Raw genomic sequence first — 20,712 nt, forward strand, 5'->3', positions numbered from 1 at the left:
TAATGACATATCATACAAATGTGTGACAATTCAAGTAAAGCTGTTCAAGCTGTTGAAAAAAGGGGAAGAGTGATGGAGACATTTCCATCATTATGTGCAAACAGGAAATGGTGACACAATAAACCCTGGTCACCACAAATGTGAGTTGTGTAAAGAGCGGACCTCCTCCTCACTACTCAGATCTTCTCAGGTAGACAACTAATGTGAGTTGTGTAAAGAGCACAGTCAACAGCCCAAACCTCCTCCTCACTACTCAGATCTTCTCAGGTAGACAACTAACTGTTTTAACATTTTATGCTACAGTGGATTTTAAATTGCTGTTTCAAAATGTGCTTTGTTTCAACCTTAGAACGGATTTTACTTGTAGCCTACTATTATAATGGCACAGCTGATTTTAAGTAGCAATAGAAATAGCACTAATTGTATAGACACATCTGTAAGAGTATTCCGTGTAAAGTTTGTAATGATGTAGCAATGCATACAACAAAAGATGTATTTATTTATGAAGGTATTTGTTGCCCAATTACACATTACTTGAGAGGAATTACTGTATTGATCGTCTTTGTAGTCATTGTCTGTGTGAACATTAAGCATTTTTTCATAATGTCATTACCTGTAGTCGATGGCATATTTCCATGTTAATCTCTTCCATGCCCCATCATAATTTTGTAATGGGAAGACTTGCACAGCATGTGAATCTTTTTCTGCCATTATAGTTTCAAAGTGTGGGATGGGTTCTGCTATACTGAAAGCTTTTGTTGGAGGAGCCGTCATTTTCGAGTGCAGCTACAGACCCGAGTACAGAGACCGGAGGAAGTACTTCTGCAAGACTGACGACACGTCTTGCTTATCCAGCGGCATCTCCCAACCCCCTGACAAGAGAATCTCTCTGTTCGACAACAACAACGGGTTGTTCCGCTCTCTCTTCACTGCGCTCACGGAAAATGATTCTGGAAATTATATGTGTATCGTAGAGACAGCTCCGAATGTTTACATTAACACTACAAAGACACTGAGAGTGGATCCAGGTGAGTTTGGCCCAACACTGCCGCTGTATTACTGACACTGCACAATTTGGTTTTCTCAGTCTTACAGCAATTCAGTCAGTAGTCAGTAGACATACTGTACTGTAACAATCAACCTTCAGCTGACCAATTAGATTGGATATATATATATATATATATATATATATATATATATATATATATATAGGCTGAATTGTGTGAGCACAGCAATCATGAGCAATTGAGATGTGTGGTGTGAGTAACTAATATCACCCATGTCTGAGAGAAACTGTGTAGTGCCTGCTCTGCTTTATTGAACCCAGTGGCCACTAGGCCTACTGCCATGAGCCTGTAAACCTGTAAATTCTTCTGTTCACTGGTTAGATCCACTTTACATGCAGTCCATCGTGAAGTCGGGTTATGTCGGCGGTGACATCATCATCGATTGTCCATACCCACCCACCAGTAACGGCAGCGTCAAGTACTTCTACAGACAGAAGGGCATGTCCGCTTACCCTGAGATTGTGTCCTCTCAGTCCTCACAGCCAAACTCAAGGTATTCCCTGGTAGCCAAAGACGACGAAACACAAGTCTCCTCGGTTATCATCAGGAACCTAACCCTCGCAGATGCTGGGAGCTACTGGTGTGGATTTAGAACCGGGGGTTTCCTCGGAGGGATCACCATGACAACAGAGGTGAAACTGCGTGTCTTCGGTAAGCAGTTTCTGCTAGATTTATACACTTCTGCTTTCCCTTGTCCACTTGTCAAGTTGCTCATTCTGATGATTCACAGACTGATAACAAGCAGAAGAAAATGGTAATGTAATGATTGGTCTGAGGCACATGTGTGATGAGGTCATACTGGTTGCTGTCATTTCTCAGGGGGTTATCCAAGGTCGACTACCGATTATGGAAGACTGACATCACCGGTGTCAAAAACACCCCCAGTATCGACATCCTCACCACTGTCCAGTGGTGAGTTTTTCTCTCGTCCACTGTGCTCTCTCTCTCTCTCTCTCTCTCTCTCTCTCTCTATATATATTTCTCTCTCTACTCACTCTCCAGCTCTTTCTCCCTTCCTCCTTCCACCTTTCTCTATTTCCATGTTTCTGTACTGAAATCTACTGAAGTGATTCAGTCTGAATAACTTAATTCTACTGAAGTGATTCAGTCTGAATAACTGAACTCTACTGAAGTGATTCAGTCTGAATTAATAACTTTTATTGAATTAACTGAATTAATAACTGAATTCTACTGAAGTGATTAATAACTGAAAAACTGGATGCAACGTAAAGAGAAGTTAATAGTCATTTATAGTGACATTTTATAAAGAGACTTCATTAACATCATGTTGCAGTTATAAAAAATATACAGCATTTAAATGCCGTTGTTCTAAGATAGCCCCCAAATGGCCCTATTATGGTCATATTATTGTGTTTTTATGTTCAGTACTGAGCGTGATCCTCGTTTTGATCTTGGCGGTGGCTGCTATACTGTTTGGAGGCATGATGTACAGGCGTAGAGTGAAGAGGAGGAGAGGTGAGTATACTATGTGTCTTCCTGTCACTTTTTATTTGTCTCTTATTCTCTCGTTCTCTTATTCTCACACACACACTATACAGCATTTTTTTCATATGGTTCTCTAAGACCAATACATATCATTCATTATCAGACTGTTTACAGCCACTTCCTGGTTCCATTCTTAAAAAGTGCACATATGGTGCATCTTATAGTGGATTTTTGGGTCCTATAAGAATACCATAAACATTTTACATGTAAAAGGTATGTGATTATATAAGATACTAATGTCATAATGTAAGAAATGACTGTGAAATTTGCCAGTTTCGGAGTATATTCATGTACTGCATTATTCCTATGTATGATTTCTGTCCATTATTCATATGGAAAGTTGAGTGTTTGTCCGTATGCATTGGACAGGTTTCAGCATCAAGTGGTTTGTGTTAAATGCCTTCCAAGTGTTGAGTGAACAAATATTGTCTGTACATTTTATTTGTCACACATAGAGATACTTAAAAAAAAACATGTAGTGAATGGCATTTAGATGCTTGACTTTTACTATGCAGATGTATGACTAATGCTACGTTTACACATGGCCGGCTATTTTCATAAACGGACATTTCACCCTCTCCGTTTTCAAAAATAACATTGTGCACACCTGTCAGTTTTCAGAAAAGTCTAGTGTGCGTATTACAACAACAACAGGAAACGTAGTCTGGTGCAATCTTACTGATTTGTTTCCTTAATCCACAGCGCAAGTCTCTGCCAGTCAAGCTGCGCCTCAAGGCAATGCAGTTTCTCCATCAGCAGTGAGTGGAGGGACCTACAGATCTCATAACAGCAGTTTAAAAAACACAGTATTTCTGCTTTATAGTGAGTGGAGAGGCCTACAGGTCTCATAACAGCAGTTTAAAAAACACTGTATTTCTGCTTTATAGTGAGTGGAGAGGCCTACAGGTCTCATAACAGCAGTTTAAAAAACACTGTATTTCTGCTTTATAGTGAGTGGAGAGGCCTACAGGTCTCATAACAGCATTAAAAAAACACTGTATTTCTGCTTTATAGTGAGTGGAGGGGCCTACAGGTCTCATAACAGCAGTTTAAAAAACACTGTATTTCTGCTTTATAGTGAGTGGAGAGGCCTACAGGTCTCATAACAGCAGTTTAAAAAACACAGTATTTCTGCTTTATAGTGAGTGGAGAGGCCTACAGGTCTCATAACAGCAGTTTAAAAAACACTGTATTTCTGCTTTATAGTGAGTGGAGAGGCCTACAGGTCTCATAACAGCAGTTTAAAAAACACTGTATTTCTGCTTTATAGTGAGTGGAGAGGCCTACAGGTCTCATAACAGCATTAAAAAAACACTGTATTTCTGCTTTATAGTGAGTGGAGGGGCCTACAGGTCTCATAACAGCAGTTTAAAAAACACTGTATTTCTGCTTTATAGTGAGTGGAGAGGCCTACAGGTCTCATAACAGCAGTTTAAAAAACACAGTATTTCTGCTTTATAGTGAGTGGAGAGGCCTACAGGTCTCATAACAGCATTAAAAAAACACTGTATTTCTGCTTTATAGTGAGTGGAGAGGCCTACAGGTCTCATAACAGCAGTTTAAAAAACACAGTATTTCTGCTTTATAGTGAGTGGAGAGGCCTACAGGTCTCATAACAGCAGTTTAAAAAACACTGTATTTCTGCTTTATAGTGAGTGGAGAGGCCTACAGGTCTCATAACAGCAGTTTAAAAAACACTGTATTTCTGCTTTATAGTGAGTGGAGAGGCCTACAGGTCTCATAACAGCAGTTAAAAACACTGTATAGCACTCTGCTGTATAGCATTCCTAGCACACCATCATCCTACATACGGTAAATCTACTTATTTCTGTATTATAATATTATTTGTTTAAGGACTGCATACTAGCTAACAATCCTTACCACATTGGCAGGGGTGATCAAGAAGGTTGTTTGCCCAGGGCGAGACTGTGTGTTCACTGTGTGCTGAGTGTGTTTCACTAATTCACGGATTGGGATGAATGCAGAGACCAAATTTCCCTCACGGGTTCAAAAGAGTATAAATACTTATATTAATACATTGCTGTATTTGACCTTTGTCACTATACTGTAAGAAGCTAAAATAATGCTTTGGTCCAGGTATGTTCTTGCAAAAAAAAAAAAAAAAAAAAACACACACATTGCTTCTATACACCTCTCCACTAGCTTTTCTGTTTACTTTAACACTCCATTGCATCTGGCATCAGGGGCTGATTCAAGCTAATATTATCACCAGACACCACATCAGCATTGCTAGTTTCAGGGCTGATTGTTTTTTTGATATATCGGCATTGCTAGTTTCTGCTCTGCTATATTGGTACATTGCCAGTGCTAGTTTCTGAATGGCGATATTCCTGAGCGAGTAGCCCATGATTGTCTCTCAGTCTTGACTTCCTGTCCACCCCTGAAGGCTACTGGCGCCATGGCAATGGCTCCATGCGACAAGCCTGAGGACCCCAATAACCCGCAGTCTGAGCACGTTTACCTGACCGTCCTGCCCGACACCACTCCACCTGGCGGAGGAGATTATGAGGCAGGTCCACCCACCAGCGGCTCCACATGCATTAGTTTCTGCTCTGCTATATTGTTATATTGCCAGTGCTAGTTTCTGAATGGCGATATTCCTGAGCGGGTAGCCCATGATTGTATCTCTATATTGCTATATTGCCAGTGCTAGTTTCTGAATGGCGATATTCCTGAGCGAGTAGCACATGATTGTCTCTCAGTCTTGACTTCCTGTCCATCCCTGAAGGCTACTGGCGCCATGGCAATGGATCCATACGACAAGTCTGAGGACCCCAAAAACCCGCAGCCTGAGCACGATTACCTGATCCCCCTGCCCGACACCACTCCACCTGGTGGAGGAGATCACGAGGCAGGTGCACCCACCAGCGACTTCTCTGAGAACATCTACGAGCCCCTGAAGTTCAGCCCCTCTCAGGCTGACGGCGGCATATACCTCACCTTACATCCTGAACCGAAAGAATAGCTATGAATAGTTCACATGCAAAAACCTCTAAATCCGCCTGACCACTGTTCATTTAACAGAGTTTCTTTTTTCAGGCTCCTTTAAAGGGACACCAGGCAAGCCTGATGCTTTTTCTCTACGAAACTCCCTCTCGCTCGGTCTGAAGCTCTTTTTCTTTTCTTTGCATCTTCCGTCAAGGGTTTTCGCTGCTTCTTCGCCGGCTCTGCCATTATACACACGTTTGCAACAATCGCTAGCGTTTCGTTAGCCTCCCTCTGTGCTGTGGATGCAGGATGGAAACTGAAACTGCTTCGGTCGCCGGGTATGATACACTGAACTTGCAAGCGGGATATTCTTCCTACAGGCAGTAGGGGCGGGCAAGAGAGTCTTCATTCGCCCTGTAATGAGTCATTTAACCATATACCGACTTACGGAGATGAGTAATTAACACAAAAACGTTGCCTGGTGTCCCTTTAAGTTTTTGCCTACAAATTATACATTTTAGACATATTTCAGACCAGGAAGAGAGTGGTATTTAGCAGGTTCCAAAGCAAAATTATTAAGCTATGTATACTATGTGGGGAGAGCATATTACTCACCATAATTATCTCATTTTTGACAGATGTGGCGTTTAGAAGGTTTTGTATCGGAACTCTTGTTCATACAGTTAAACACGTGGGGACAGATAATTAGCGGGGAGTTCTGTCCACCTGACATGTGAACCTGAGGTGTGTTTGAAGTAGTTTAGTGACAAACCTATGTAAGTTCACCCAGAGGAAACAATATAAACCTCCAAATAGAACAGCCATATGGCTTATTTCTCCTGCTGTCATAGCTCAACAAATATACAACTGTAGGCCAATGATTTTAGAAGTTGAAGACACTTAACAGTGTAGAATACTCCCTGAAGTAATGACCCAAGGAACTTAGTCATTTTAAAAAAACAGCATTTTATCAGACACATTAGCCTGTTTATTTAAACAGAAAATAAAGTAGAAACAAGTTCAAACTTCTGCAGAGTAGTTGCTGGGTATAATAACATTATTGACCTAAATTCAATATGGTCAGGCGGGACCATCATTTCTAAAATCTGTTGATTTGGCATGGAATGGCCTTTTTGCCATGCTTTATTAAAGGCTTTTTTGATACTTTTCCAATACAGAGTGCCTATTATTTTTTATTTTATTTTTTCACCCATTTTAATGTTTAGTAGATCTCAGACACGATCTAATGCAAAAGTGACATTGTAGCTTCAAACAGTAGCTGTAATGGCATTAGGGTTATCCTAAACCAAAGTGCATGCCAATCACTGCAAAGACAACGTGTGTGTGTGTGTGTGTGTGTGTGTGTGTGTGTGTGTGTGTGTGTGTGTGTGTGTGTGTGTGAAGGCAAATGCTAAAAAAACCCTGCAACAAACACATCCCCCATTGTCAGCAGTTGGCATTAGCCTTACCCTAAAGAAATGTGCGTGCCCATCACTGCAACGACAAAGTTTATGATTGAACTGCATGAGAGTAAACTGTGTGATCAGACAGATGGTTTGAATAATCTACATTATTATCAACTGAGCAAAGCTTGATGTTTTACATACTCGTTAGAAACTTTACTTTGAAGCTCATTGGCTAACTATCGCTGTGTAAATTGTGCATTTTTAAGTGTCTCCAAGACTAATATATAGCATAGACCAACAAAGTGGCCATAAAGGAGGTATTGCAGTGCCCCCTGCAGTGCTTCTGGATGCAGTGTTGCCACAACATTGATATAAATGTTGAATATTATATATTATATATATTATATATATATATTATTATATATATATATATTTTAAAACGAGTAAGCAGACTTCTGTAACATGTGGCTTTGCATGCTGTGTATTAGTTAGGACACGTTACACTTACAACACCACGTTACACTTACATAGCGCTTTTCTCAACACTCAAAGCGCTTCACATGGAAAGGGGGACCTCACTAACCACCACCAATGTGGCCAGGACGCTCTCCACACACCAGCTTGAGGTGGAGAGTGAGTGAATGAGCCAGTTACACTGGGGGATGATTAGGGGGCCAGATTGAATGAGCCAATTACAGTAGGGGATGATTGGAGGGCCAGTTTGAATGAGCCAATTACAGTGGGGATGATTAGGGGGCCAGATTGAATGAGCCAATTACAGTAGGGGATGATTGGAGGGCCAGTTTGAATGAGCCAATTACAGTGGGGATGATTAGGGGGCCAGTTTGAATGAGCCAGGTTGGAAATTTAGCCAGGACACACCGGGGAATCCCTTAGTGATGTACAACATTACTTTTTTCATGATAACGTTTGTGTGTGTGTGTTCATGTTGTGTGTTTTATGTGCATGTATGCATGCATGTGCAATGGCTTCATTAAACCTGAATTGAGTGACTCTCTCTATCTCTCTCCCAGTTTGTTCAATATCACCCAACAGCTGAAGCTTTGTACAATGAAGTCAATACATTAAAAGTGCAATAAATTGCTATTAAAGTACAATAAATTGCTATTCAAAGCAGCTGGACAATCATATCATATCGACTGAAACAGGTTTATCTGGTTGCAAGTACAGTGAAGAGTAGCACAGCAAAAGCTCATGGTTACCTTTGTACAGGAAGCCAATAATGCCCGCTGTCTTCCTGGGTCAACCACAAACCCCTACCTTGCAACATGTTTATGTTTCTCTCTCATTTCCTTAGTCTACACTGGTCATGTTTGCAGTAACACAGGGTAAGTGCACTTATCTCCTCCGTTAAACAAATCAAATATCGAACACCATGTTTAAAATGTATATAATGCAGAATAATATTCACCTTTTTAAATCATACATCGAAACTACTCTACTATTTGCCAGTTTTTTAAACATATCTGATACAGTACGCTATTCACTTGCTTAAAATATCCAATACTATGCTATGCACATGGTCAAAACATATACTAGACACAATTCATTTGCCTACACCATGTAATTTACATCAAAATGTGGAAGAAACAAATCTGATGTATGTGGCTGTGAGTTAGTTGTGAATGTGTTGAACCAGAACAAATTAGCTCTAAAACACTTGACAACGATGTGCCATGACTGTGGTAATGAACTCGTAGTATGCTTGTACCCCTTCTGTAGTGTTAAGACTTACTCTAAACTATGCATTTTGATATATAATAGCTTAATCAATCAATCAATAATAGAAACTATAGCTCAGCTTTAGCATAGTGTACATAGCATGCAAACAGTAACGTGCAGTGGTGCTCACTGCTTAGTTTCATTCAGCAGCGCCATCTGCTGGGCGACCTTGATAAACATTTTTGTCCTGTCATACAGGCCAATGCCTCAAAGATGGCTGAAATTCACCCACCTACGTATATGGTCCTCAGTCTGCTTCTGATCCAAGGTAAACATACACAAAAAATTGCAATATATGAAATCTAGACTTAGAATGTAAAGTCTACATTTCATATTAAATTGATGTGTTTTAGCCACTTAAAATTTGAAGGCAAAGCTCATGTTTAAAAAGTTATATAATTTGCAAAAATTAATGTTCCAAACAGTTTGCTTTTATGAGAAAATATACATGATATCAGTGTACTCTAAATTTCAGGCACTTTTGGTCAGAGATGGGGAATAAGCTTAACTCATGACCACATCTGTGCTGTGAGTGGATCATCAGTGGCCATGCCCTGCTCATTCACTCATCCACCTGGTCTCACGGTGACTAAAGTCTACTGGACCATAAATCCTCAGCCAAACATAGAACCCGCTGATCTGTTAGATATGCCAACATACAAGGACCGAGTCTTGTACAGTGCAGATATTAGCAACAACTGCACACTGACTCTGAGGGAGGTGACGGTTGCAGATGCAGGAGAGTACAACCTACGGATTGTTACTGGACATTATAAAGAAAAATGGCTGCAACGACCTGGGTTCCATTTGACAGTAACAGGTAAAACACAGAGTGTTGTCTATTGTGAACTACTACAATGTCATCCTAATATCCTCACGTGCTTGTTTCTCCCTGGTGTTTTCATCTATCCTTCCTAGACCTCTCTGTGTGGATTCCCGGGCCAGTGCTTGAAGGTAATGAGGTGAGGGTGGTCTGCAATAACTCATGCAGATTGGAAGACAACGCCACAGTGCTATGGAGAGAAAAGGGACAAGGTGTATCTGGTGGTCAAACAAAATATGGCAGACTCATCCTCACCAACGTCAACACTGAAGATGAGGGCAACTATTCCTGCGCACTGAAGGGCTTTGATGGACACCCATCTACAGCAGTGAAGCTTGAAGTCATGTGTAAGTAAAGTTAGTTGAATGTCGTATGTAAGTAAAATTAGTGACCAGAGAAGTACAATGTTGCTCCATAGATCATATAGGACAATAATCTTGCAGTCTATGAATTATATGAAATAAGACGGAAGTACAGTACGTGGTTGCCTTTTTTTCCAAGTTCCCCCCAAGGACACTTCAGTAGCAGTCAGTCCCTCTAGTGAAATAGTGGAGGGCAGTTCAGTGACTCTGACCTGCAGCAGTGATGCCAACCCACCAGTGGAGGGCTACACCTGGTTTAAGGTGAATGAGTCCACTCCAGTAGGGTCAGGACAGCAGTACAGCATCACTAACATCAGATCTGAGGATGGAGGACAGTACTACTGTGAGGCCAGGAATAAATATGGAGCTGAGACCTCAACTGCTGTGTCCATCACAGTTACAGGCATTGGTATCACTCTATATATTTTAATTTTATTTACAGTATATTTATCTAATTGATCTATCTACTTTTGCTCTTTCTATTGGTCTCTGTTCTGGCCTTTGCCAGCAGTTCATATGTTAAAGTATGTAGGGACTTTTATTTTGTCTATTGTTTACACTGCACTGTAGCTGCAGGAAGTCTGAGAAAGAAGAAGAAGAAAGTTAGACAGCATGGTTAAAAGCATCATGGAAGTTTGTTGTTGTGCTCCTCCTTCTGTGTAGCTGTTTGAAGGCATTCTCTGTAAGTAAATGAGGTTAAGTTATGATGTTTGTGACAAATTAGATTAAGAATAGCATTATGATTCCCAGCTAGCTTTACAGCTAACCAGTTTGTTGTCCTGCTAGTTTCCGATAGCCTTTATATTGATTGCACCTGAGCCAAAGCTTTTATCCATATTGCCATATATTTACTGGTGTATGTATTGTATTTCAGTTTCACAATTTTCCATATAAAGAGTCATCTTCACCCTCGGTGTCCGGGACTTATTGTGTGGAGTTGTTTAGCTTGCTGGATAGCTGAATTAGGACATTCTATGATGCCAGTACAGTGAAAAGAGAGACTTTTGAAGAGCTACTGATGACCAGACTGCATTGTCGTGCCGGAAGCCCGAACCAGTACAACAACTGCAACGTCACAAGTAAGGATTGAGGTAAAAAACATCCATAGTAACCATGGACAGAACAAATGCATCAGTCACATCCGCAGACTCCCATACAAGTAGAGCTTCATGTAAAGTAGTATTTGCAGCAGCCACAGCACGTGCTAAAGCCCAAGCCGCACACGCAAGAGCTGCCTATTCACAAACAGAGATTGAATTAAAGATGGAAAAAGCCCGTCTTGATGCAACACTCATCGCCTTAGAAAGGGAGATAGAGGCAAAAGCCGCCATGGCTGAAGCAGCAGTAATGGAGGCTGCAGCCGCAGACTTTGAAGATGAGTGCCGCAGTCGTGGACCAGAGTTATCACCCAGGCAAAGCGCAGGACAGCGCACTGAGGAATATGTAGAGAGGCACAGCCATCTCAGTGGCAGCTGGCGTTCACTCGAAGATTTATACGATGCGCAAATGCCCCATAATCACAGCACATATGTATCTGTATCTGGAGATAAGGAAAGTCAATCCCCAACTCCTGATCACCATCAGCAATGTGACCACATCACAGATGGTGACCCCAGTGCAGACGATGTTCTTGCGGATACACATATTTGCCCTGAGCCACTGAGTAGCCAGCTACATACAGCCTTACCTGCTCAGGCTTCCCGGCGCACCGACCACAGCCCACTCAGGTCAGGCTTACCTGTTCACACATCCGGGCACGCTGAACACAGCCCACTTAGGTCACGATTACCTGCTCACACATCAAGGCACGCTGACCATAGCCCCTTCAGGTCAGGCTTACCTGCTCACACATTCAGGCACGCTGACCATAGCCCCTTCAGGTCAGGCTTACCTGCTCACACATCCAGGCATGCTGACCATAGGCCCTTCAGGTCAGGCTTACCTGCTCACACATCCGGGCACGCTGACCACAGCCCCCTCAGGTCAGGCTTACCTTCTCACACATCCGGGCACGCTGACCACAGCCCCCTCAGGTCAGGCTTACCTGCTCACACATCCGGGCACGCTGACCACAGCCCCCTCAGGTCAGGCTTACCGGCTTACACACCCAGGCATAACGACCACAGAACCAGGGCTGCACACTGCCCCAGTGACAGAGCCACATCTGACTTAGCGAGGTACCTAGCACGAAGTCAGCTAGTGTCATCAGGACTCACCAGGTTCGATGACAAGCCAGAAAACTACTTATCCTGGAAAGGCTCATTCATGAACACCATTGAGAACCTAGGTCTTAGAGCAGGAGAAGAGATGGATTTATTAATTAGATGGCTAGGCCCAGAATCTGCAGAGCATGCACGCCGCATTAGATCAGTGAACGTGAGAGATCAAGCAGCAGGATTATGGCTCGTATGGGAGAGGTTAGAGGAGATGTATGGCTCACCTGAAGCGATAGAGGGTGCTCTTTTCATGAAACTCGAACAATTCCCCAAAATATCACACAAGGAGCATCATAAACTTAGAGAGCTGTCTGATTTGCTGTTGGAGATTGAGTCTGCAAAGCATGAAGGATACTTACCTGGCCTATCCTATCTCGACACAGCAAGGGGTATAAACCCGATAGTGGAGAAACTGCCGTATGGGCTCCAGGACAAGTGGGTAATGGAAGGCTCACGATACAAACAAGAATTCAGGGTCCCCTATCCTCCATTCCATTTCTTTTTAGAGTTTGTGCGCAGGCAAGCAAAGGCACGCAACGACCCAAGCTTTAGCCTTCCTCTCTCCAGGGCAGCAAACAGGAAAGATAAGTTTAGTGAAAGTCACAACAGCAGCCGCAGAACAGTCTCTGTGCATAGAACAGACATAGCCTACTCTAACTCCACGCCCACTGCTGAAGACCCAGAGAAACAATGCCCCGTGCATCAAAAACCACACTCCCTGCAAATGTGCCGCGGCTTCAGAGAAAAGCTAATGGATGAACGAAAGAAAATATTAAAGGAGAATAACATATGTTTTAAGTGCTGCGCGTCAAACAAGCATGTAGCCCGAGACTGTGAGGCCACAATCAAATGCACAGAGTGTAACAGCAATAGACACCCAACAGCGCTGCACCCAGGCCCTGCTCCATGGTTCTCCAAGACCTCTCCACCCCCATCAGAGAATGGCGGGGAGAGCGACGGAGCATCAGAAACCGCTGTGGTTTCCAAATGCACTGAGGTATGTGGGGAAGGCTTCAATGGCAAATCATGTTCCAAGATATGCCTAGTAACAGTCTACCCAGCAGACAGCCGCAACAAGGGCAAGAGGATGTACGTCATGCTGGACGACCAAAGCAACAGGTCACTGGCACGCTCAGAGTTTTTTGATATCTTCGGTGTAGGTGGGCCCACATACCCTTACACTCTGAAAACCTGCTCTGGTGTAGGTGACACGTCCGGCCGCCGAGCTACAGGGTTCATCATTGAACCTGCAGATGGTGACATCAGCTTAACTCTACCCACGCTCCTGGAGTGCAACATGATTCCCAACAACAGAGACGAAATCCCCACCCCAGCTGCCGCGCACAGCCACTGTCACCTCAGAGCTATAGCCGATGAAATACCACAAGTTGACATGAACGCTGAGATCCTGCTGCTTCTGGGCAGGGACATGCTGAGAGTGCACAAGGTGCGTAAACAGATCAATGGACCACATGACGCACCTTACGCACAGAGGCTGGACTTAGGATGGGTGATAGTCGGCGATGTGTGCCTGGGCAGCACACATCGGCCTCCCCAAGTCACCAGTATGAAAACATACATCCTTGAAAACGGCAGGCCAAGCCGCTTTCCCCCATGTGAAAACCACTTGAAGGTGAAGGAGAAACTCTGCTTCCCTAATCAGCCCCAGCCTGTTAGCCGTGTGACACACAGTGACAACCTGGGCGTATCCGTTTTCCACCAAACGAAGGATGATCACAAGCTTGCGCCATCGATGGAGGATCTCATATTTCTTGAGACAATGGAAAGTGAATTCTTCCAGGATTCAGCGAACAGTTGGGTGGCTCCGCTACCATTCCGCCAGCCGCGGATGAGTCTGCCTAACAACCGCCGATATGCCATGAGTCGTCTGAAGTCTCTGCACCGCACACTCGACAAAAATCCAGAGATGAGATCTCATTTCATGGACTTCATGCAAAAACTGCTAGACAGCCACCACGCAGAGCTTGCTCCACCAACACAAGACGGCAAGGAGTATTGGTATCTGCCCTTTTTCGGCGTCTACCACCCACAAAAACCCTCACAGATACGTGTGGTGTTCGACTCGAGTGCACAGTTTGAAGGCATGTCACTCAACAACGTGCTGCTCTCTGGGCCGAACATGAACAATAGCCTGTTGGGTGTTCTCATAAGATTCAGGAAGAACCCAGTTGCACTAACAGCTGACATACAGCAAATGTTTCATTGCTTTCTCGTCCGAGAAGACTGCAGGGATGTTCTACGCTTTGTCTGGCACAGAGACAATGACCTGAGTAAAGAGGTGGTGGACTACAGAATGAGGGTACATGTTTTTGGAAACAGTCCCTCTCCTGCTGTAGCCATCTATGGGTTACGAAGAGCTGCCCGCCAGGGAGAAAAACTGTATGGCACTGATGTGCGACACCTCACTGATCGCGACTTCTACGTGGACGATGCCCTCAAGTCCGTCTCCACCGTAGAGCAAGCAGTCGATCTTCTCAAAAGAACGCAGAAGATGCTGGCGGCCTCCAACCTCCGGCTCCATAAGGTAGCCTCCAACAAAGCCGAGGTGATGGATGCATTTCCAGTCGAAGATCGCGCCAAAGACCTCCAGGATCTCGACTTGTTTGTGGATGACTTACCAGATCAGCGAAGCCTTGGGGTGAAATGGAGCATCATGTCAGACCACTTTACCTTTCATGTTCCTCAGAATGAAGGCCCTTACACACGCAGGGGCGTGCTTTCAATGGTGAACAGCCTCTTCGACCCATTGGGGTTCCTGGCACCAGTGACCATCCAGGGCCGGCTATTGCTAAGAGAGCTGTCTGCAGAGGCCTCTGACTGGGACTCACCCCTCCCTGAGGAAATGCGCGAGAAATGGACGGAGTGGCGAACCTCACTGAACCATCTAGGCAGCATTCATGTGCCCCGCACATACTCCTCCATTCCGCCCTCTGAGATCAAAAGCATGGATCTCTGCGTTTTCTCCGATGCGTCTGTCAAGGCCATATCTGCTGTTGCCTACCTGAGAGTCACCAGCATCAAAGGGAAAGCAGAGCTGGGATTCGTCTTGGGCAAAGCGCGGCTTGCTCCTCAGCCTGAACTAACAGTTCCCAGGCTCGAACTGTGTGCAGCGGTCATGGCTGTTGAGATTGCAGAGGTAGTAAGTGAAGAAATAGACCTCCCACTCGACTCCATCATCTTTTACACAGACAGCAAGGTCGTCCTGGGCTACATATGCAACCAGTCAAGGCGCTTCTACGTCTATGTAAATAACAGAGTCCAGCGTATAAGGCAGTTTACCACGCCTGAACAATGGCACTATGTGCCAACAGATCAGAATCCTGCAGACCATGGCTCACGCTCTGTTCAAGCCTCAAAACTCCACAACACCTCATGGCTCACAGGCCCCTCATTTCTCCTCAGCTCTAAGCCGCCACCTGAGCAGCACACAGAGTTTGACCTTCTTGAACCCGAAAAGGATGCAGAAATCCGCCCTGAAGTAAAAACCCTGTCCACGCACATCACTGAGGGCTTCCTTGACTCCAAGCGTTGGGAACGCTTCTCCACATGGAGATCACTGATCCGTGCTGTGGCCAGACTCAAACACGTAGCCTTCTGTTTTGCTAACCCACACAACGATGGAGACTGTGCTGGGTGGCACATTTGTAAGAAGGCCATCTCTGGTGGTACGCTTGAAGAGGCAGAGAAGTTTGCCATCAGGAGTGTGCAGCATGAGGTCTATGCAGAGGAGTTCCGTCACATCACTGCAAAACGTGACCTTTCCAAGCAAAGCCAACTTATCAAGTTGAATCCCACTATTGACAGCAGTGGCCTGCTGCGAGTAGGTGGGCGTATCAGTCAGTCAGGCCTTGAATTAAAGGAAACAAACCCAATCATCTTACCTGGCAGTCATCATGTCACCACTCTTCTTGTACGACATAATCACGAGAGAGTGCTGCACCAGGGTAGGCACTTTACGGAGGGAGCTGTCAGAGAGAGTGGCCTGTGGATAATAGGAGCGAAGAGGTGCATTGGAAAGATATTAAACAAATGTGTGATTTGCAGACGGCTCAGAGGCAAGATTGAAGTGCAGCAAATGAGCGACCTGCCTGCAGATCGTCTTCAAGCAGACCCTCCCTTCTCACACGTGGGCATGGACATGTTCGGGCCATGGGAAGTGTCCACAAGGAGAACACGCGGGGGTCAGGCTAATAGTAAGAGATGGGCAATCCTGTTCACCTGTTTATGCACAAGGGCTGTCCATATCGAAGTGGTCGAAGAGATGAGCTCTTCCAGCTTCATCAATGCCTTGAGGCGTTTCTTCGCGCTGCGCGGACCAGCCAAACAGTTACGCTCAGATTGTGGGACAAACTTCGTCGGTGCATGCAGAGAAATGGGCATCAGCACGGCAGAGCAGGATAAGGTCCAGAATTATCTGCAAGAACAAAGATGTTCATGGATCTTTAACCCGCCCCATTCATCCCACATGGGTGGAGTGTGGGAACGCATGATTGGTGTTGCACGGCGCATACTGGACAGCATGATGCTGCGTGCTGGACAAACACATCTTACACATGAGACACTTACTACCTTCCTGGCTGAGGTCACAGCCATAATTAATGCTCGTCCTTTGATACAAGTCTCGTCTGACCCTGAGCATCCTCACATTCTGTCACCCTCCATCTTGCTGACCCAGAAATCGTGCACATCCCTCCCACCTTTGGGCAGCTGCAGTCCAAAGGAGATCTTAAGGAATCAGTGGAAACGTGTTCAGCTGCTGGCCGACGAGTTCTGGAACAGGTGGCGCAAGGAGTATCTTGGCACTTTGCAGTCAAGGCAGAAGTGGCAACACAAGAGGCCAGATCTCAAGCCAGGAGACGTAGTCCTTCTCAAGGAGAAACAGGCCAGAAGGAATGAGTGGCCTATGGGGGTCGTTGTTAAGACAGTCCCAAGCCAAGATGGACTGATAAGAAAGGCTGAAGTCAAAGTTGTTCAGCAAGGGTCAACAAAGAGCTATTACAGACCTATTTCAGAACTAGTGTTCCTTCTATCCCCAGAGTAAGGTGTAATGCTAATGTGTTATGGTATCTCTAAAGATACCAGACGGGGAGTGTTCTGGCCTTTGCCAGCAGTTCATATGTTAAAGTATGTAGGGACTTTTATTTTGTCTATTGTTTACACTGCACTGTAGCTGCAGGAAGTCTGAGAAAGAAGAAGAAGAAAGTTAGACAGCATGGTTAAAAGCATCATGGAAGTTTGTTGTTGTGCTCCTCCTTCTGTGTAGCTGTTTGAAGGCATTCTCTGTAAGTAAATGAGGTTAAGTTATGATGTTTGTGACAAATTAGATTAAGAATAGCATTATGATTCCCAGCTAGCTTTACAGCTAACCAGTTTGTTGTCCTGCTAGTTTCCGATAGCCTTTATATTGATTGCACCTGAGCCAAAGCTTTTATCCATATTGCCATATATTTACTGGTGTATGTATTGTATTTCAGTTTCACAATTTTCCATATAAAGAGTCATCTTCACCCTCGGTGTCCGGGACTTATTGTGTGGAGTTGTTTAGCTTGCTGGATAGCTGAATTAGGACATTCTATGATGCCAGTACAGTCTCTCTTGTGCATATTGTGAGTATGTTTGTTCTTCTTTCTTTCAGTAAAACAACAGTATGCAGCATTTGTCATTGTTGGCGTCCTTATTCTTGGAATTGTGAGTTTGTCTTGCGCAATACATTGGATCAGGTAGGTAGAGCATTAGATTCCAGTGTCCATCAGTGACTCATTGTCTCCGTCAGTCAGTTGATTAGTATTTTATGTTTCCTTTCTTACTTTATCATGTAGAGGGAGGAGTGGCAATGAAGACCTTGGAGGACATTTTGGCGTATGAATAACAATGATTGATTGATTTGATTAAATTTGTCTTTTTGATGAAATGAAATGATTAATGCTTAATACTTTTTGATATTTGAAGATGATCTTATCTATTATATTTCTTTTTTCTATGCTATGGACCATTTTGTGGATTTAAAATAAAGTTTGAATCTAATTTCATCCAAATCTTTCTTCAGGCTAGGACTAATGTGATGTTGTAATTCATTACTCTACTGATTTCCAGAGATCTGAAGGGAGCAAAGCTGTTAAGGGCGCCAGAGTGGTGAGTCAGGACTGCACAACCCAGTATGCTAACATCAGCCTCATCAGACCTGCTCACAGGTGAGTGTTTATTCTTACCTGGAGAGAGACCGTGACCTTTTAACTTGCCGGGAAAACAGGATGAAGCAGAATTCAAGCGGAAGTTGAAATGTTGCCACTTTTTAACAAGGTAAAATGTGTGATATTGTTTAGATGTTCTCTTTCATCTCGAGACCATCTCTCCACTACTTGACAGGTGGGGGGGGGGGGGGGGTCATTCTCCGTAGGTGGAGAGATGGTCTCTTCACTCAGAGAACCAGGGTTACAACATAACCCAACTTTCTTTTGGAATATTTATATTGTTTACTAAACTTTGAATACACATCAGTTAAAATTAGGGCTGTCAAAATAACTGATTCATTTCGATTAATTAATTTGAGAAAAAATAACTGATTAAAAAAAATAACGCAGATTAATCGATTCCGTATGACCTTTGACCCCGAGCCGTTCTAGTTAGTAACCATTACTGTAAAATGAAGGAGAGAGAAGAAAATGTGCTGCCTAGATCATTGATTCGAACATTTACTTTTAAAAAACGGCCTGATGGTGTTGACAAAAATAAAGTGTTGATTAAAATAAAGTCCTCTGCAATGTCTGCAGCAAGGAATTTGCATATCACCGGAGTTTGTCAACTCTAAAGTCGCACATCAATGGAAAGAAATAGTGTTGACATTGAGGAGAGGAGAGTGCACTTTTGAATTTATTTCCTCAGCATATCATATCATAGATTATTATGGCCATTATTTGAACAGTGAAAATAATAATAAAAGAGCTTTTGAACTTTAATGTCACTAATGCTGATTATTCAATGATTCATTTCAATTTAAATATTCAAAATACTTTCTCAGCAAAAATTATATATGCGATTAATTTAGATTAATTAATCACAGAGTATGTAATTAATTAGATTAATTTTTTTAATCGATTGACAGCCCTAGTTAAAATAGTTGAAATATTTGAAAATTAAAAGTGATCAAGAGACTTTTATTTCGTCCTCCTTCTTATTATGGGGTCATGTGACTAAAACATATTCAGCCCATCAGTGACTCGCTGTCTCAGTCATTCAATAAACCAAACTCTGTGTTCGCTACTTTTCTTTGTCTTGAATCCTTATTCATACATGTCATTTGATTTAGACGGAGGTGCAGCGATGAAGATGTTCGGAGACATTCTGACGTATGAATATCCACTGCATATCATAGACAAATATTGCGTCTGGACTCTTTTGAACTTTACAGCAAGTGTGACTTTGTGTTTCTTTACTGACTTCCAGAGATCAGATAGCATCAGAGATGCTGTTTCTGGTGGCACCAGAGGTGTGAGTCAGGACTGCACAACCCAGTATGCTACTGTCAGTCCCCACTGACCTGCTCACAGGTGAGTCCCCTTTCTTACCTGGAGACAGAACCTGACCATTTATAAGGGTCTGTCTCGAGAAAGAACACAAATGGGGATGTGTCAAAATGAACACTCTCAAGTAGAATTCAAGCAGATGTTAAAATGATGTAAGTCATGATGCAGACATAGAATTATACTTTTAGTGTCAAAGTGACCCACTAGTGAGAAATGCAGAACATTAAACTACATATTGGAATATTGGGCCCAATGCAGAACAATATCCCACATATTACAATATTGGACATAATGCTCTATGCCACTTTTTCTTATGTTTTAATGTGGTTATAGACACGTTGTTGAGATTTCAATAGTTTCAATAGTTGTTGAGGTTTCAATAGTTCAATAGTTCAGAAGATTGGAAATGCTTCCTAAGACTCTAGCATAAAATTTGTTTATGAATACAAATCATTGTTGGAGCCAGGGAGTGCAATAACAGGGCAAAACATGGAGTGAACAATGGAACATGACATGACACATGACAAACACGGCATCACAAAAAACAGAAAACATGGAACCCGGATCCAGAGATTGTGGACCGGACCGTGACACAAATAGACAAATAGCACCGTGACACAAATAGATCTACAGAACACTAGAATAGTAGATGCACATCCACTGCTTAGTTTAACGGGGGAAATTAACTGTATCCTTCATTATGCACTGACACCACTATTTGTCTTCATTTTCTAAATTAATGTTGTTGTTTTTTTCCTTTTTGCAGCTCTTCTGTTCAACAAAAATAACCTAAACTCATTATTGTGATATTACAAGTAAAAGCAAATTGTGCAAACATGTTTGATGTCATTCATTCCAATTTCATTAAAATTGTATGTTACGACATATGCATGTAATAACAGTACAAGTTCATATATCATATAGTATGTGAGCTAGGGGACATTAAAGGAAAGGTCAAAAGGTCAAGCAAATGCTACTTTCTCCTGTTCACTTCACCACAAAACTTATGTACTTACTAACTTACTTACTGACTGAATGGACAATTATGAGAATATCAATTGGATATGAAACAGTGGCCAGTAGGTATGAAATGGTG

The 20,712-nt window shown here is 43.1% G+C and overlaps 2 protein-coding genes across 3 annotated transcripts; both read left to right on the forward strand.

The window, feature by feature from the left end:
• Positions 1-222: 222 nt before the first annotated feature.
• Positions 223-6,919, forward strand: LOC143099222 (polymeric immunoglobulin receptor-like). The gene is made up of 7 exons (XM_076262313.1): positions 223-267; positions 717-1,028; positions 1,389-1,718; positions 1,887-1,979; positions 2,454-2,543; positions 3,276-3,331; positions 4,981-6,919. Exons 2-7 carry the CDS (start codon positions 731-733, stop codon positions 5,173-5,175), a joined length of 1,062 nt encoding a protein of 353 aa, XP_076118428.1. The 5' UTR covers positions 223-267; positions 717-730; the 3' UTR covers positions 5,176-6,919.
• Positions 6,920-8,202: 1,283 nt separating this feature from the next.
• Positions 8,203-20,451, forward strand: LOC143099223 (B-cell receptor CD22-like). 2 transcript variants are annotated; one of them, XM_076262314.1, is made up of 11 exons: positions 8,203-8,277; positions 8,870-8,939; positions 9,147-9,491; positions 9,590-9,841; positions 9,996-10,265; positions 17,729-17,813; positions 17,913-17,952; positions 18,187-18,284; positions 19,400-19,439; positions 19,537-19,640; positions 20,383-20,451. In XM_076262314.1, the coding sequence occupies exons 2-10, from the start codon at positions 8,885-8,887 to the stop codon at positions 19,627-19,629; spliced, it is 1,278 nt and encodes a 425-aa protein (XP_076118429.1). In that variant the 5' UTR covers positions 8,203-8,277; positions 8,870-8,884; the 3' UTR covers positions 19,630-19,640; positions 20,383-20,451. The 2 variants fall into 2 exon arrangements, with proteins under 2 accessions (XP_076118429.1, XP_076118430.1); XM_076262315.1 differs by lacking the exon at positions 9,147-9,491.
• The last annotated feature ends 261 nt before the right edge of the window (positions 20,452-20,712 follow it).

This window comes from Alosa pseudoharengus, unplaced genomic scaffold (assembly GCF_046254945.1).
Source record: "Alosa pseudoharengus isolate Yale_2024_CS ecotype anadromous, Long Island Sound unplaced genomic scaffold, YU_APseudo_1.1 YU_APseudo_1.1_scf_25, whole genome shotgun sequence".
In the NCBI taxonomy this organism is placed as follows: Eukaryota; Metazoa; Chordata; class Actinopteri; order Clupeiformes; family Clupeidae; genus Alosa; species Alosa pseudoharengus.